General features: G+C 39.8%; 1 protein-coding gene across 1 annotated transcript in view; it reads left to right on the top strand.

The window, feature by feature from the left end:
- Positions 1 to 18206, top strand: part of DENND6A (DENN domain containing 6A) — a 63133-nt gene that overhangs the window by 18872 nt on the left and 26055 nt on the right. Inside the window, exons 4-11 of the mRNA XM_044658713.1 lie at positions 3102 to 3214; positions 3797 to 3877; positions 6725 to 6830; positions 8193 to 8272; positions 11977 to 12039; positions 13494 to 13549; positions 17380 to 17502; positions 17637 to 17732. Coding sequence (XP_044514648.1) covers positions 3102 to 3214; positions 3797 to 3877; positions 6725 to 6830; positions 8193 to 8272; positions 11977 to 12039; positions 13494 to 13549; positions 17380 to 17502; positions 17637 to 17732 — 718 coding nt within the window. The remainder of the gene's footprint in view (positions 1 to 3101; positions 3215 to 3796; positions 3878 to 6724; positions 6831 to 8192; positions 8273 to 11976; positions 12040 to 13493; positions 13550 to 17379; positions 17503 to 17636; positions 17733 to 18206) is intronic.

Genomic DNA, 18206 nt, shown 5'->3' with positions numbered 1-18206 from the left:
TCCGTGTCTTAGTGGGTCGTGTGGTCTGAACTTAGCGGGGGCCAGTGCCTGGACCGCAGATAGGAAGTTCATGGCTGGGACTGGCCTTGGTCTCTCCAGCTCGTGTTCTGCCGGCCTGGCCTCTGGCTCCTCCTGGGCCGATGTCGGCTCTCTGGGCCACATGAAGCCATCATAGCATTACTGTGCCAAGACTTAGGACTCAAGTAGACACAGACCCTCCAGGGTGAGACTGTCTGCCCTATTATCACTAGATGAGTGCAGACAGTAGCTAGTGTCTGTTTTTTGGAGGGAGGGTTAAAGAAAGGAAAGGTCCAGGCTAGGGGGCTGTCTGGTCTTTTCTGGGTTGCTCCTATGTCCCTCTAACCTGCCCCTTAAGTCAAAGTTGGCCTATCCCCCTGAGGTTTGCACAGTCCATCTGAGTAAACTCCATCTTTCTGGAAAGCGGCATGGGGGTGGCCTGGGGAGTGGGAGGCAGAACGGGCCCCAGTGCCGGCAGCCGAGAGGCCACACTTTGGGACATGCTGTTGTTCAGCCTTTTTTGGGGACTCCAAACAGTTCGCTGCTTTTCACATGTTTTGTTAAATGAAGCTTATTAGAACTGTGACAGCTCTGGAATGGATTTACTTTAAAAAAATCCCTAAATAGCTTTTATTGCTGTAGAAGGAAACCCAGGAGCTAGATTGCAGAAGCAGCAAAAATGGAGTTTGGGTTTCTATGGAGTCTGCACAAAAAATAGAACATTTCAGATCATTCATTTACCAGAAGTCAAAAAAAATTTGCATTAGGTGGATGTCAGGTAGGGAAGATTTGGTAAAGTCTCCAGAGAGGTCTCCCCTCTGAGAAACTTTTACCACCATCCTTCCATCTGAAACAAACAGTGTTTCCTCTTCTTGCTTATGGCTAAGAGCTGTTAGAGAGATGCCTGCCAGGCCTTTGTCCTTATTTAAGCTCATTAGCACTGTTTGGACCTGGGGATTCCTGCTCCATGAGCCTTCCCGCCTGTGTACTGTGTGTGCAGACTGACAGAATGAAAGAAACCTTTTCTTTAGGCATCTACAGACATTTCCTAGCTCAGTGTGTGTGAAACCTAAGCATGGAGCTCTTTCTACAAATGCCTTTTAAATGCCTTGGAGGTTAGATGGTGAGGAGAGAGCCAAAGGAAAAACAGGCCCTGCCCTCAAGGAGCTTACAGTCTCGTAAGAGGATGCATCAGAGGAACACGGGAGGAACATTAATCTTCAATGCCTAGAAAGCTCATCAGAGAAAATTGGCCTCAACAAAGGTTCACTCTTTAAATAGTACTCCTTTTTGAGTGTTCCAAAAGCAGCTTTCCAGATAAGCACCCCGTGTGCTCAGGAATCTTCACAAGCGTGCACGGCTCCTAGCTTAGGGGCTAAATGTTCCCAAGAAGCTTCTGACAAATTCTGTTCTAAGGCCTCATTGAAAGGAAAGGGCCACCCAGAAAAGTCATCTAAGAAGGTAACATAACCATAGCCTCTGCCTTCATTTTAATGAATTTATTTCCACAGCTAAAGTTTACTCAGTGAAGTAAATACACAAAACATTCCTCCAGTAGAAAAGCCAGTTTTCCAAAGGCCGCCCCCAGCCCCCTTCATTTGAGTTTTGCCAGACTTTTGAATAATATAGAAAAAACAAAACCAAAGCTGCTCTTGTTGCTCTCCCACACACTGGGCAGGACACGCAGATGAGGCTGGATGAGGATTTTCTTGGCTGTTAATGGAGGAGTTAGAAAAAACATAACTGGGAGCTGAAGTTCTGTGTAATCTTTTTTAGTAATAACACTTGTTCTGTAGCAAGATGTTTTCAAAAGTCCCTTTGAATTCTTTGTGTTTTTCAAAGCTGTGAATAGAGGAAGGGCAACACCTGTGATAGTCTTAGTGTATGAAACTCCCTCCATCCATGCTGGTTGGCATCTTCTCTGAAACCCAAGCCTTAAAGCCTTGCCCAGAGCCCTGAAGCCTTTCCCCAAGTTACCCAGCCAGTTTAGATTTATATTTAGATTTTTTTAGATTTAGATTTAGATTTAGACCCTAATGATACCTCTTCTCCCTAACACCTTAGGAAGCTGGTCACTTCAGTCTGGATGTGTTTCCTGCCCCTAAAAGGCGGGTGTGGGACTGGACTGAGCTCAGGTCGTTGCCCATTCTCAGTTGATGATTCCTGAGGTCCTGGAAAGGTCTTCGTTATCCTGGAAATTGCTAATTAATATTTTTGTGAAAACAGTAGTAGGAAAGGTAGAAGTCTTATAGTTCCCAAGAATGGGATTTCATTGTTGGTAAATGAAGGCCTATGTAGGAGAGTGAGCTGGGCACCTTCAGGCTTTTCTGGGAAGGAGCCTGGACAGTGAGGCTCACATCCCCTAAACCTGGTTCTTCTCTACCAGGAGACTCTGGGAAGTAATTGTTCCCCTGCTGTCATGCCAACTTCCCCATTGTACAAGTAGTTCTAGAGATCTAGCTCACTGAGGGAAAAAGGATGGAAGAAGCTGGGATTCCTCTGGGTCCATCACAGAGGGCTGTCTAGGCAGTCCCAAATTAATTCTGTGTTTTGTAGCCTTCATGGAGGTCTCTTTGTTTTCAGCTATAGGTGGCATAGGAAAAATGGCTGTTGCCCAGGTAGCCAGAACTTTTGATAGTCCTCATGTTAATCTAGTTGAGACTCCTTTGGAATCCCTTTGTAGTTTCTTCAGAAAATGTGGTAAGGATTGAGAGGCTGAAGAATGTTATTAACCCTTGTTTTGGCCTGACCTTTAGATGAATTACTTTTAGTTGGGGAGTGGTTTACGAAATTAAGTGGGTGCCAGTGAAAACTTCAGTGTCAGAAATAAATCTGGAATGAAGATGGTGATTGTTTTACTGCTTGTTCTCTTCCCGAGTTATTTATACACCTCAAAGGAGAATGAACAACCTTAGAAACATGATGTAGACAAACTGAGGCTTTAGTCCTGAACAATATCAGGGCCTCATTTGTAAAATGAGTGGGCGGGGCTAATTTTAGCTATAAAATTCTGTGATTTTGTATAAGTAAAATGAGAGGCTGAGCTGTCCTCAATTTTCCCTTTTAATTTTTGTTTCCATTAGGCTGTCTTGGAGATACACAGTTTTGTTTCAGATTTCGACAGTCGTCTGGCCGGAGGATGTCAATGCGCTGTATCCCAGATCAATTTGACAGAGATTCACCTGTGTATTTGAAGGTTAGAGAAATCAGAAATGGTTAGCATCAGCTGTGTATTTATACATCTCCAGCTATATACATTGGTTGTATTTGGCAGAATTCTTGGGCTTTGGTTTGCATTACAGCAATGCTTAGAGGAGCCACAGAAGGAAGGAATGGGATTCTTCAGGGAGCTTGTCAAAACCTTCAGAAGTTCTTGACAGATTAAAATGCCACTGAAAACTTCAGGAATAAGTTTGAATGTAATTGGTCAGTGTTCAGTCAGTGGCTCTTTTGTCTGAGCATAGGTGCTTTTTTACCTGAGGCAACAGATAAAGAAAAACCTTTACTAGATAGGTTTTTGTATTTTCTATGGCCTTTCATTTTTCTTATTTATTTCTGCTGTCTTTTAGCATTTCAGTCACATGATTATTTTATTTCTGGATAAGATTAAGCAAAACTAACTCCAAATTTTACTCTATGTATAGTTCTTAAATATTTTAGTTTTCAGACATAAACTTGCATTATGACTCTTTGAGCCTCATCTTTTGGTGTGCAAAGGAATCTGATTTTTAAAAAATTACTGAAATAAAAAGCAATTTTATTTTACCTTTTTTGGCAGAAAGATCCTGCATATTTTTATGGTTATGTGTATTTCCGACAAGTTCGAGATAAAACACTAAAAAGAGGCTACTTTCAGAAGGTAATTTATATTCTTTTAACACATTTCTTTTTTGTTATGAAGTTAAACGGGAGCATTTCAGTTTACAAAGTACAGGATAGAATTTTATGTGAAAATGAATTGTTATTGCATTGTTTTCTTAAGTGTATATTAAATGTAAAATAGTAGTAACAGAATTACTCTGCATGTCTCATCTTTTCTGAACTTGCTTCTATTCTCTTTTGTGTACTCTAATATGTTTTCATATGTATTTTCTTTCTTTCCTTAATTATTTTTTCATTGCCATTACGATCCACCCACTCCTTTCCTTCTCCCAGAGACAACCTCTCTTTTGTAACAAAGAAGTAAAGTCCAGCAAAACCAGTCAGCCATTGGCTGGTCCTGAAAATGCCCAATTCATCCTCCATCTCCCTATTCCTTCTTCTTCTTCTTCTTTTTTTTTTTTAAACCCTCACCTTCCGTCTTGGAGTCAATACTGTGTATTGGCTCCAAGGCAGAAGAGCAATAAGGGTGGGCAATGGGGGTCAAGTGACTTGCCCAGGGTCACACAGCTGGGAAGTGTCTGAGGCCAGATTTGAACCCAGGACCTCCCGTCTCTAGGCCTGGCTCTCAATCCACTGAGCTACCCAGCTGCTCCCCCTATTCCTTCTTTTTGATGGTCTTTGAAGTCATGTTCAGTTACCATACCATCAATTTTGAAGTCTTTAGAAGTGTTCTCTGTTATGTTATTATGGTCTCTGTGTGCCTCATGCTCCAGGTTCTGCTCACTTCTGAATCAGTTCTTCCCAGGATTTTCTGAACTGGTCTCTTTTGTCATGTTAAGTTAAGTTAAGTAACACTCCCTCCCATGACTGCACCCCAGTTGGTCCACCCATTCCCTGATTGCTCCCTCTTGGCTTTCTATTTTTGAACAAAAAGCACTGCTCTATTTGGGTACGCATGGATCCATCTACATCCTTTTCAAATGTATTGAGATTCCCTCAATCTGTGTTATTAGAAATAATAGATGTGGCCCTAAAGTGTGAGCAGTTTTGTTAAGGAAGGTGTTTCCAACCTTCTATATCAGTGATTCCCAAAGTGGGCGCCACCGCCCCCTGGTGGGTGCTGCAGCGATCCAGGGGGGCGGTGATGGCCACAGGTGCATTTATCTTTCCTATTAATTGCTATTAAAATTTTTAAAAAATTAATTTCCAGGGGGCTAAGTAATATTTTTTCTGGAAAGGGGGTGGTAGGCCAAAAAAGTTTGGGAACCCCTGTAGTCTACATCCTTGTTAGAGTTGTCCCTCTCCTCCATCTCACCCAGAGGCTTATTCTAGAAGGAGAATCATTGCTCGGAACATTTTTGTGCCTTCCTTTTGTAGAACGGCTAGCTCATTCTTTGGAATATGTTCAGTGTGATCAAACCTCCCATCAGTGAAGGGCATGTTAGTGTGGCTCCTTTGCTAGGAAGGTTTTCTTCTGCCACACACACATTCATACATACATGTTTATGTATGTAAAGTGGCTATCCATTGAGTTTTAGGTTTCAGTTAGTAGAATATGGTTTCTTCTCTATTGTTAGTAACAATAATAATAGTTACCCCAAATAGAGCGCTCTGAGATTGTGGTGCAGGCTGTAGAGCTGATCTCATTTGATCCTCATGATATTTTACAGATGAGGAAACTGAGTGACGTTTAGCTTTACCCAGGGTCACTCGGTCCGTGAGGGTCCAAGGCTGGGGCTTTCTACTGTTCACTTTAATGATTGGTCAGATATTGAGTCATTGCTTCCTGCATCCTGCGGACCAGCATCTCCTTTGTAGAGGGAAAAAGAAGGAAACCGCTCAAGCCTTTAAGGGGCCTCTTTCCACTGCGTGGAGACAGCAGGTCACCTGCAAAGCTTAGGTGTGTGTGCCTCTTGTGCTTTCATGGGTATGGAGAATTCCTAGGTGAGGACACCCCCTCTGCCAGTGCATACCAGTACGGAATCAGAGTCCCCGGGGACACTTGAGAGATGAAGTGACTTGCCCAGGGCCACACAGTAAGGTTGTGCTGAGGCAGGATTTGAACCCAGGACAGCAAAGTGTTTATTGTCCATGTTGCCTTTCATCTGTATGTATGTACATTCCTACATTCCTACGTATAATTTTCTTCTTATTTCAGCTATTTTTTTATGGATTTGTTTTGTACATACATCTTTTCCCTTTACTTTTTAAAAACAAACCAAAACATCCAATACAAATTTACTTCCTGTTGGAACCTCACTAGCAGAGGGAACATAGAATGCTTTCTCTGTCCATAGAGCCTGCACCTGTCCAGACTGCCCAGTTCTTTCTGCTAGTCCATCTTGGAGCTGTTGGGAATGGCACTTTCCAAAAAAGCATTTTCGACTCCGGTCAAATCCAAGTTAAAGCTATCAGAGCTAATCCTGGCGCCTTAGTTACACGGTAGCAGTAGAAGGCCTTTGCCCCCGGCATCCACGTTTGTAAGTGGTTGCTCGGATGGGCTTTAATCTTAGAACTCCTTGGGAGGACCCTGGTGGCCCTTCCTGCATGCGAGCAGAAGCTGGACCCCCCCTGCTGCATCTCTTGTTTCCTTAAACGTCATCAAGCTCTAACTGCTTCATAGATTTTTGCTTCTAATTAAGTGACCAACCAGCAGGACTGCCTGACCAGTAAGACTAGGGGTTGTCTTTTGGTCTTTTGTGGCCATTTTGGTTTCATTTCCATTTTAAAAACAGCTTCTTACAAATGGCTCTTTTCAGGTCTGAATTCCCATACGCTGGACAGTAAGGCTTTCCAGCAACAATGAGTCCAGGAAATGACTAGCGAGGGTAAACTAAAATTAGACCTTTCAGTTCTTACTGATATTATGTTCTTTGTTTTCTAGTCCTTGGTTTTGATCAGTAAGCTGCCATATACACATTTTTTCCACACCGTGCTTAAACAGATAGCACCCGAATATTTTGAAAAGAGTGAACCTTATTTGGAGGCAGGTAAGTAAAACACTGTGTTGATGATGTGACCTTTTTGATGGATTAAAAGACATCTAACTGTAAAGTTAAAAAAAACAAACAACCCTTGCCTTCTGTCTTAGTATCATTTCTAGGCAGAATTTCAGAAGAGCAGCAAGGGCTTGGCAGTGGGGGTTAAGTGACTTGCCCAGGATCACACAGCTCAGTCACAAATCCGTCTGAGGACAGATTTGAACAAAGGACCTCCTGACTCCAGGCCTGGCATGCTATCCACTGTGCTACCTAGCTGCCCTCCTTAACAATAACATTTTAATGAAAAATGAAACCTTCTGAAAGTCAGTCAGTGAAGATTTGAATAACTATGAATTAAAGGAGAGAAGAGAATTAGGTTTCTTCTAGTAAATTTCTTAAAGTATTAGACCATGTTAGCAGCTTTAAAAAATACTAAATTAGAGTGAAATATGTGGAACTTTTTAATTAAGATGGTCCAAATATTGAATTGTTGACAAAAATACTTCCCCTCCTTCTTAATTCTCTTTTATCAGTGGTCCAGATGGTATGGTATTGCTTTCATATGATTGTCCAACTATTGTAGTTTTTCAATAGATCCTTAATGTCTGATAAATAGTTTTTAATTGGAGAGTCTCCTCCCCATTAGATGATAACCCACTTATATTATCGTTCCTATGGAATTAATTCACCGTTCCCAGGATATCTTTTCACCTCTGTTGTGGCTGAATTTGGAATGATGTTAGGTGGGGTACTTCCCTAGCTGTTTTCCATGTGGCTCCATAAGAATTTTAGCTACTGTAAACCAAAGTGGGAGAGCTCACTTAACAGTCATTAAAATGTTTTATTCATTGCTTTCTAAAAATTGAGGAACTGTTTTCCATTCCAATAGTGAGCTGGGTATGTGAATCAAGAGGAGAACATCCTGCTTTTCCTCCCACTATTTTTCCCTTAATATTTTTATCTTTTACAATAATGATATCAATAAATCATAATAATTAGCACTTATATAGTGCTTAAAGTCCTACAAAGCATGTTATGATCCTTGGAACAAGCTTGGGATATATCGGTTTGGTGGTTGTCCCAGGTTTATAGATGAGGAGACAGAAGGCAAGAGAGTAAAGTGACTTATCAGGGTCACATAGCTAGTAAGTTTCCGACACAGAATTTGAACTCGGTTCTTCCAGCTCTAGGTGCAACAGTATTCCTGCACTATCCACCATGCCACACAGCTGCTGGAGCCCTCGGTGTTTTTCATCTGTGTGTAGTATGAAATAAATGGACACTCGTTTAGCTATCATTTTGTTGTAAAGTATGTATAAAAAACTCTTTAATCGTTTCACTTAATACAGATGATTTCATTCTGTTTTTTAGCTTGTAATGATGTTGATCGTTGGCCTGCCCCAGTGCCAGGGAAAACATTACACTTGCCCATTATGGGAGTGGTTATAAAGGTAATTGGTTCATAATTTCTTTATTTCTGTTTAACCTGGATATTAGAGAAAACAAAACATGAATTTTGTTTTTTTAACATCTCACCCAGAGCCAAGCCCACCCCTGCTTTCCTCTGCCTGAGGAATGTAAAGGGTTTTATAAGCATCTTTCCATCCCTTCCTGCTCATGGGAGCCTGATGGCTACACAAAAGTGACGTGACCATCCGCACCAGAGGAGTCTGGGACAGACTAGCAGTGTTCTGTGGGATTAGACGACACACTGATACCATTCTAAGCATGTCATTTGGTTTTAAAAATACATTTTTATTGCCATCTTTTGTCTCATACTGTGACAGCCTCACGCCTTCAAAACAATCGATCGTTCTCTCGGGTCACGTTGTTGGAATTGTGGTGTATGTTGTCTTCCCGATTCTGTTTGCTGCACTTTCCATTGCTTCCTTTGTCTTCCCATGTCTCTCTTCATGCTCATATTCACAGTAATATTCTATTTCATCCATGTACCACAGTTTGTTTAGCCATTCCCTAGCAGATGCTTGTCTACTTTGTTTCTAGTTCTGGATGTCTACAAAAAGTGTTGCTACTATAAGTCTTTTTTAATGTATTTGGGGCCTTCCTTCCTGAGACTGACCTCCTGGGGGTATATACCTAGCACTGGAATTTCTGCGTCAGAGGGCGAGAACATTTTAGACTCTCTCTTTGCGTATTTCAAAATTGCTTCCTGGGAAGGATTTCCCAGGTGACATTTCCAGCAACAGTGAATTTGTATTCCTGGCTTCCTCCAGCATTGGTTCTTGCTATATTCTGCCATTTCTGCAAATTTGTTGGGATGAGGTAAAACCTCAGGGTCATTTTCATTGGCATTTCTCTTATATATAACATTGCATTGAATTATTGATTTGAAATTCACTTTAATCTTATAGAGTACTTTATCCATATAGCTGAGATATCAGATCCTTATAAAGGATATTTGATACACAAAGATTTTCTTCCTAGTTAACAGGTTCCTCTCATAATAGCTGCATTAATTTTTTTATACAAAGTCTTTTTAAATTTATTGTAATTGAAATTGTCTATTTTATCTTATTTCCCTTTCTTCTTATTTTAGTTAAGAATTAACCTCCTAGTAACTCTGAAAGGCATATGATCTGCTTCTCTTCTAATAGTGTTTAATATTCATGTTATATAATCATTTTGACTTTATTTTTTAATGTAGTATGTTAGACTAAACCTTAGTTCTGCTATAATGATTTCTATTTTTCCATATATTCTTGTCAAATAAATTCTTTCCTAAGTATTTTGTTTTGTATAGGGGGCCATGCATGAATTTTTGGGGTCCTGAGTGGCGTGGTGGCATAGGATGGTTAAGGCAGGAGAAAGAAAATGAAAACAACTAGACTAGTGGTTAGCCCATGCTGTTCCGAATTCTGCGAGCATGGAAGTTTATTATATACCTTTCTCAAGTAAAAAGAAGTCACAGTTGGTAAGGGGCAATAAGTCACGCATAATCCATTGAAGTCTAAAGAATACAGATGCAAAGACAAATGGTCAAATTCCAAACCCCAATTTCAGGAGGGGATAATTCCGGGAGAGGAAATATCCCAGGGAGATGCTCACCAGTCAAATCCTAAAGGAGCCAGTTCTAATCTGAATATGCACTCTTATCTAATTAACATTTGTTAGGAAAGGAATCATTAACTCCGTGGATGCTGGTCTGCCACTTCAAAGCTCTCCAATAAGAATTGTAAAAAAGGTGGGGATCAAAGACTGAGTCAAAAGAGGAGCCTCAGATTTTTATCTTAGATGGCCCATTCAGTCTGCATCCTGACATGCAGTGCAGAAAATCATACACACAGTTTTACTTGCCGATGATTTTGTAATGGGATCCAGATAAAATATCTGTTACAGACTCTGTTTCTCTAAATGACTCCTAATAGCCTTCTTGGAGGGATCAAATTGATTTTGGATTAACCTACCTGCTGGTACCAGAGCCTTTTGGGGCTCAGGTGACCAGGACCAAACACAAAGACTGCCTCAGCCTGGATTGGTCACGTAGGGAATCCAGATAACAGGCCCTAAATTTGATCCTATTTCTCCAAAGGTTTTAATACATAGAACGGCTTCCCACAGTTTTGCCCTTTTTTCAAATACTGGTTATTGAGTTTAGTTATTTCTCATTCTTCTAAGTCAGTCTATTCTGTTGTTCTACTTTTCTGTTTTTAAACTATTATCAAAGGGTTTTTATAATTAGGGGTTTAGAGTACAGTTTTGATGACCAGAAATGCTGTTACCCCTTTATTTACTATCTTTTCTTTTCATAATTTCCCTTGCTTTTCTAGATCTTGTGTTTCTACAAATGAAATTTGCTTTTATTTTGTCTATAAGGTATCTTTTTTGTAATTCAGAGGGCATAGTACATAGACTTTAAATTGACTTCAGTGGGATGATCATTATACTGGTACCACCCATCCATGAGCTATCCCTCTAGGGCAGGGGTCAGCAACCTTTTTGGCCGTGAGAACCATAAACACCACATTTTTTAAAATGTAATTTCGTGAGAGCCGTACAGTGCTCACAGTGCTGCTCCTGTAACAGCGCCTGAAAAAAAATGGACTTTATGGCTCCTGCAGAAAGAGCCGTATCTGACCCTCAAAAGAGCCAGATAAAGCTCGAGAGCCATACATTGCCGACCCCTGGGCTAGTGCTTTAAGTTTGTTTCTTGTTTTTAAGGAGTGTTTTAAAATTGTACAGAAACAGAGATTAAGTGTGTTTTGGTAGATTGGTTCTCAGAGATCTTAGACATTTTAAACCCAGGAATGGGACTTACCTGTGTGTTATTGGCTTTCTGCCTTTTTATTTTGCTATTTGTTTCAGTTTATTTCTTTGCTCATTCTCTAGGATTGTCTAGTTTTGTCTCCTTTCTGCTGTCCCTGACATGTTCTTTGTTAAGGGTATTACTACTGATTGCTTTCATTTAATTTTATCTTAACTAAATCTGAGCATTTGTCTCAGTCTTGCACATGCAAAATTGTTTTTGTTTCAGTGTCCCTGGTTCTCTGGCTTTTTTCTTTATTTGTAAGTCTATTTTGAAAAAAAAAAACAACCCTATAATTTGTGTTGGTATCACGGTAAGACTTTGAAAGTAGCTGGTGATAAATGCATCTTTTCAGATGCTTCATCTCTGAGTATGCACTGCTGTCCTCTGTGAAACTAACCAAGAATGGAATTAGAATTGTAAGTTAATGGTTTGATAGAGATGCGAATGCTTTAAAATTCTCTTATTTCTTCTGACAGTTTATTCCAAAGCTTAGAAAGTTGGACAGGATGTGTAAAGATGTTTGACTATTGGGAAAAAAACTGGAATTATCAGTAAATTATCAGTAAATAATATGTTAGTGGCCATTTCTCTGTATTCCATTTGCTTCCCAGCTAGGTTCATAGTATTTGTTATCAAAGATATTCATTTGTGTGTAGGAGTTGCCTGAGATGCTATTCCTAAAAATATATATCCATATAGACTCTTCTGTGTTTAAAAACAGATGTTTTTCCTTCTCCAAAATTTTAGCCTATTGAACCATATTGTTAAACTACTTTCAGTGGAGTAGAGATTTTATGATTAATTTTTCTGGCCATTTGTATATAGTCATTGGATTCTTAGATGAGCCATTTTGTGGAAAAGGTTAACATCTATTCTTTTCTTCCTTAGGTGCGGATTCCAACCTGCCATGACAAGCCTGGAACAACTCAGATAGCCCAGTTAACTCAGCAGGTAGGCGTTGCAAAGGGATTGGGGAGACCTTTAGGTGGATTCTGACAGACTTGTTGGGAAAATAAAAATAGCTGTCATTAATGGAGTATGTTGAGGTTTGCAAAAGCTTTTACACGTAATCTCAGTTGATCATTTTGAAGTAAGAGATCCTTGTGTTGATGCAATGTTTTGTGTCCATTACTGAAATATCCACATGACTTATTTTGTTATGTCTCATTAATAAACTGCTTGAAGTTCCTTTATACTTTATTCTTTATCTTTCTGTTGGGTGGAAATTGGAGAATTCAGAAACATGTTTAGTGGTTGGTAGACTGGGGTGAATACTTCAGCAAAGATCAGTTCTGGGTAAGATGCTTCTCTCCATCTCATGGAGCAAGGCCAGCTGGCTTGTCGTCTAGGAAATTCAGTACAAAGGATTCTGTAGATTGGATCCGCTTCCAGTTATTCCTTAGGAATATGTTCGTTTGTGGGTGCAGAAGAATTGTTCACTTATAAAGTTTGAATTCACTTGTCCTCCATTTTGCGGTGTCCCCAATGCCTGTATGATTATTCATATAGAAATGGAGGAAATAGAGTTTATTTTCCCCTTAATTTTGCATTAGCCAACTTTGCAGTTGTGTATGTTACAGCTGGAGACATACAGTCCTCCAGAGGGCAAACACTACTGTGTGCTCACTCAGTGTGACTTCCCTACACCACAGGCTCTGGCCTTGGATAAGAGGATTGTGAAGGGATGTACAATCTGATTGGGAGAGCATGATTTAGGAATATACAGTGGATGAAAGACATATTTGTCTTGTGATCTGGCCTGAACATACAGGTCATCTTCAGTTTTTATTTGTGTAAAAAGTGTTTGATAATCATGCTCATGCCGTTCCTGGATTTGTTTTGGCAGGTATACTCCCAGCTATTTTATTCTATCTGTGGCTCTTTTAAAATGGACTGTCTCTTTCTGTCTCCTTTTGCGGGACTTTTGTTTGTAATGTAGAAAAATGCTGATGATTTATCTGGATTTATCTTATATCCTGCTATTTAGTAAAATTATTGACAGTTTCAACTTCTTAGTTGAATCTCTAGGATTTTCCACATATGCCATCATGTCATCTGCAAACAGAGATAAGTTTTATTACCTCTTTGCCTATTTTGATTCCTTTAATTCCTTTTTTAAATATTCTCATTGCTATTGCTAGCATTTCTATTATTGTGTATGTTGGTGATGATGAGTATCCTTGTTTCATTCCTGATTACTTACTGGGAAGGTTTCTAGCTTCTCTCTATTAAAGAGGGTTCTTGCTGATGGTTTTGGGTAGATGCTTCATATTATTTTAAGAAAAATTCCATTTATACCCATGCTTTCTGGTGATCTTAATAGGAATGAGTGTTGTATTTTCCAAAGTTTCTTCTGCATTGGTTGTCTTTAATTTTTGTGAATTTTTTTCCTTTCTCTCTTTTAGACAGACTCACAGATCTCTGTGGTTTTACCCACTATTCATGAAGTGGATCTTTTCAGGTGAAAATTTAAAGCTTTTTTTATTGTAGTAATTTTAGCTTCTTTCCTTCCTTATTGTTCCATAGATTTTATAAGTTATCTAGTTGGGAATTCCTGGTTTTTCCCCCTGGGATAAGGGTGGAAGAGGGGCAGAGTGGGAATAGAGAAGAAAATGATGAAAGGTCTTCAAGTACTTTAAATGACCAGTAAATCCACATTTTTTTAAGTTGTCTTGGGTTGAAATTAATACTACATTTTGGTTTTTAACTTCAGTGGTATTCTTGGATATATATTCTTCAAAATTCGCAAAAGTCAAGTGAAGCTGCAGATTAGAATTTCATCTGATGAACACAGTATCTCCAGGCTGCCCATGTTTTGCATTTTATCCTTATGAGCTCCATTACAATTGAATATCATAGATCCTGTGGAAAATTAAGAATTATTTTAAGACTTACTTGAGCAATGGTGTCTATGACTTTGTCTCTTCAGATTTTGAGAAAGTAAAGATGTAATATGCTGTCAGACGAATCCTTCATTTTAAAAGTCAAATGAATAACCATTCCCTGGGAAGCTCTGCCCCTTTCTTCTCCTGGCTAGCCCCTAGACATTCATGACTTGTAGTTCCTTTATCTTCTAGACCACTGTTGCTTTGGTGCCTCTCTGCTCCCGGGATGTCTCTTTTCTAATTGGTTCAGTATGTTTTTCTTTTTCTTCTGAGACTTGGGAGAATAGTCATTCTCATTCAGATGCACATATACATAATATATTAGTATAAAAGATGGTGAGCCAGAGGAGGAGGGATTACAGAAAAAATGAGGGTCAACCAAATTCTTTGACCAGGCAGTGGAGGGTTAGTGGTGTCCTGACAAGTTTCTACATTGCTTAAGCCCTTTGGACGTAGAAATGGGTAGCTTCTCTCTTGAAGCCTGATCTGGGTCTCCACCATCCAAGAAGGGACTCTGTGGTCCAGACAGAACACTCCCTCTTGTGGTGAGCTCCCAACATTCTCTTGTACACCAAGCTCACATGACTTTTAGTTCTTTCATTAACCAGTAAAGGAATCTAGAAAAATTACATGTTCAAGATCAAACTTAATTGTCTAAGTCTGAATTTTATTGTAATAAAAAAATGACCTATTAGCTTCTTCTTGAAGCATACAACCATATCTGATTGCTTTCTCCATGAGGATAGGGAGGCAGAGAAAGAATTTGGAACTCAAATTTTTAAAAAATGAATGTTAAAAATTGTTTTTATATATAATTGGAAAAAATAAAATAAAAAAGGAAACATACAACCATATGAAAGATAAAATGATGAAAACTTTTCCTCTGGGTCCTAAGGGTGATGTAGTTTGCAAATAATGATGCCTATAATTATAAGCAAATTGGAAATCTATGAACCTTAGAATTTCTATTGTTTATGATTGAAAGGTGCTCTCCTTTCACCTTGATGTGGCAAATGCCTGCCTCTCCTTTACTTCTTCCCCAACCCATCTCAAAATTGGCAAAGATCTCTCTGGGCAGGTTTTTTTCCATTTCTAGTGTACTTACCATGCATTTGTTTTGCCTCTGTTCTAGACTGTCAGCTCCATGAAGGGAGCTGATCTTCTTATCTCTTGTAGTACTTAGCACTACCTACAAAAGAAGCATTTAGTTTGGTTCTGTTTAATAAGTGTTTGTTAATCACATGCTCCAGGCCAGGCATTGTGTTAGTTCCTGGGGACACAGGTATAGAGGTGCCGTTCTATTCCTGAAGGACATTATGGCCTATCAGAACTACAAAGACAAGAACAAAATTCTCTATAAAGCATTTTTTATTGGTAATAGATTTATCTTTATTTCTGGCTTGGTAAATTTTATTTAATTAATTAATTTAGAGTATTTTTCCATGGTTACAAGATTCATGTTCTTTCTTTCTTTCCCATCCTCCCACCCTCCCCCTCCCATAACTGACACACTATTCCACTGGGTTTTACATGTGTCAAGACCTATTTCCATATTATTTGCACTAGGGTGATTATTTTGAGTCAGTATCCCCAATCATATCCCCATCAACCCATGTGATGAAGCAGTTGTTTTTCTTCTGTGTTTCTGCTCCCACGGTTCTTCCTCTGGATGTGGATAGTGTTCTTTCTCATAAGTCCCTTAGAATTGTCCTGGATCATTGCATTGCTGCTAGTAGAGAAGTCCATTACCTTTGATTGTGCTGCAGTGTATCCATCTCTGTGTACAAGGTTCTTCTGGCTCTGCTCCTTTCACTCTGCATCATTTCCTGGAGGTCTTTCCATTTCACATGGGATTCCTCCAGTTCATTATTCTTTTAGCACAATAGTATTCCATCACCAACGGATACCACAATTTCTTCAGTCATTCCCCAATTGAAGGGCATCCTCTCACTTTCCAATTTTTTGCCACCACAAAGAGTGCAGCTATAAATATTTTTGTACAGGTCTTTTTATTTATGATATTTATGATAGTATGCCATCAGGGACAGGGGGATAGGTCTGGGCATTAGGGAGAATAGGATTCTATTTCTGCTTTTGACACAAAATAGCCATGTGATGGTTGGCGGGTCCCATAACCTCTCCTGTTCCCAAGCAGATCTAAGCTAATTTGTGCCAGGAACTGGAAATCACAAGTCCAAACCAAAGAGAGAAAAAGTCTTTAGCCCATATTCTGTCATCTGTGAAGTGCTGAGTAACTGCTGGTTGATTGACTGATTGTCAGTGTAGTAAGAGCATTCTGATATAGAAGAAAAAAGGAACATCCACATTGATGTCTGAAATTGTTTTCTAAATTAAAAAAAAATATTGCATCTGTATGCGACTATATCTTATCAGTAAGTTTGTGTCTGATATAAACTTGTGTCTGACATTGTAATTTTACCTCTATATGATGGTCGTTCTGGCACAGTTGGTGACAATTAGGTAATACTGGAATCATAGTTTTATGTTTTTTACATCATTTCTGTGAATTTTTCCACTTCCTTTCTAGAATATAATTAACCCTTGATTCCCAAGTCCCCAATGGCCCAGGAACATCTTCAACTCAGCATTTCCTGAGGAGAAGTCCTGATCTCCTCCTCCAACCTTCTCCATCTACCCCACCCCCCACCCCATCCCACCTTGTTTAGGGCTGTCAAAGGCAGCATCCTTCTTCGAGTCTTTCGTGTCCTCCATTCCTTTGGTGTTCTCTCTCTGAACATCTCTCTCATGACAGCCCCTCCTCTCAGCTCACATAGCTGCTCCTGTCCTCTCGAGATCAATTATTGCAACAGCCTTGTCATTGTCTCCCACTCCAGCCCAATGATCTTCCTTAGAAACAGATCTGACCGTGTCACTCCATCCCATTCTCTGTGAACTCCATTGGCCTTCTGTTTCCTGGAGGATCAAACATGAACTCGGGTGTCTCCATCTGATAGTCCATCCAGCTTCATGGACATTATTCTCCCTCCTGTACGCTCTGACCCCTTTAGACTGACCTGCTTCCTGTTCCTCACATGTGTCATTTAGCCCATCACCCCTATTCCTAGAGTACCCCCCCTTCTTAACCAGAGCTCGTGCCATTGACTCCCTCTTCACCTTCAAGACCCAGTGCCAACACTGCCTTCCAAGTGAGGCTTTTCCTGCTTCCAGGGCCCTCTCTCCCTCATTTTTGTTTGTTTCTACTTATTATGGTAGACTTGGGGGTGTATTTCTTTGCTATTAGAATGCCAGCTTCCTAGGAGTTGGGATTGTTTTCTTCTTTGTATCAGCATCCCATGGAAGTAGCACAGTGCCTGGCATATGGTAGGTAATAGGAGAAGGGCTTGTTGATTAAGTTGACTGAAGACGTTTCCTATTTTAATTTCAGGTGTTTCTGTCCTGTGTTCCTGCACAGCCAGATGCTTTGGGAACTGGTGTTGTTAGGAGAACCCCTTGTTGTCATGGCGCCATCCCCATCAGAATCTTCAGAAACTGTCTTGGCACTCATTAGGTTGGTATCTTCTGTTTCCTTTTCTCCATGCCTTGAAGCAAACAATGTATTCATTTGTGTGCTCTAATGACTGAGTAGTTATTCCTTTAGTCAGCTCTCAGTTTTGTTTTCTGAGATTGCTTTCTTGTCCACAGCTGTATTTCACCGCTCAAGTACTGCAGTGACTTCAGACCCTACTTTACCATACACGACAGTGAATTCAAGGAGTACACTACACGGACACAGGCCCCGTGAGTCTATGGCACTGAAAAATGTTGAGGTTTTACCTTGGAAACCAGAATTTTAAAGAAAGATCTAAAACTGTATCTTAAAGATTTTGTTTAGATTTTGAATCCAGACATATCTTTTGAGAAGGCAGTATTTAAAGAGAAATGATTACCTTTGTTGTAATTTACAAAGACCAGTTAATTTTTAAGTATTTTTCCATGGTTACACAATTCATGTTTTCCCTCAGAGAACAGACAAGCTCTTCCACTAGGTTATGCATGTATTATCACTCAATGCCTATTTCCATATTATTCATTTCAAAGATCAGTTAATTTTGAAAAACTATGAAATAAGGAGTAAAATATTAGGTGAATTCTTTGGCATTTAGTAAAGTAGAAGCAGACACTTTTAACAGATAACAAACAAGTAGAGGCTGCATTTAATCTAGGCCTCTGGTGGAATTCCTCCAGAGTTTGCATTCCCTTCCCTCCCTCCCC

The sequence above is a fragment of the Gracilinanus agilis genome, chromosome 1 (genome assembly GCF_016433145.1).
Source record: "Gracilinanus agilis isolate LMUSP501 chromosome 1, AgileGrace, whole genome shotgun sequence".
Lineage (NCBI taxonomy): Eukaryota > Metazoa > Chordata > Mammalia > Didelphimorphia > Didelphidae > Gracilinanus > Gracilinanus agilis.
Note: the sequence above shows the minus strand (reverse complement) of the source record. Positions and strands in the feature narration are given on the sequence as shown.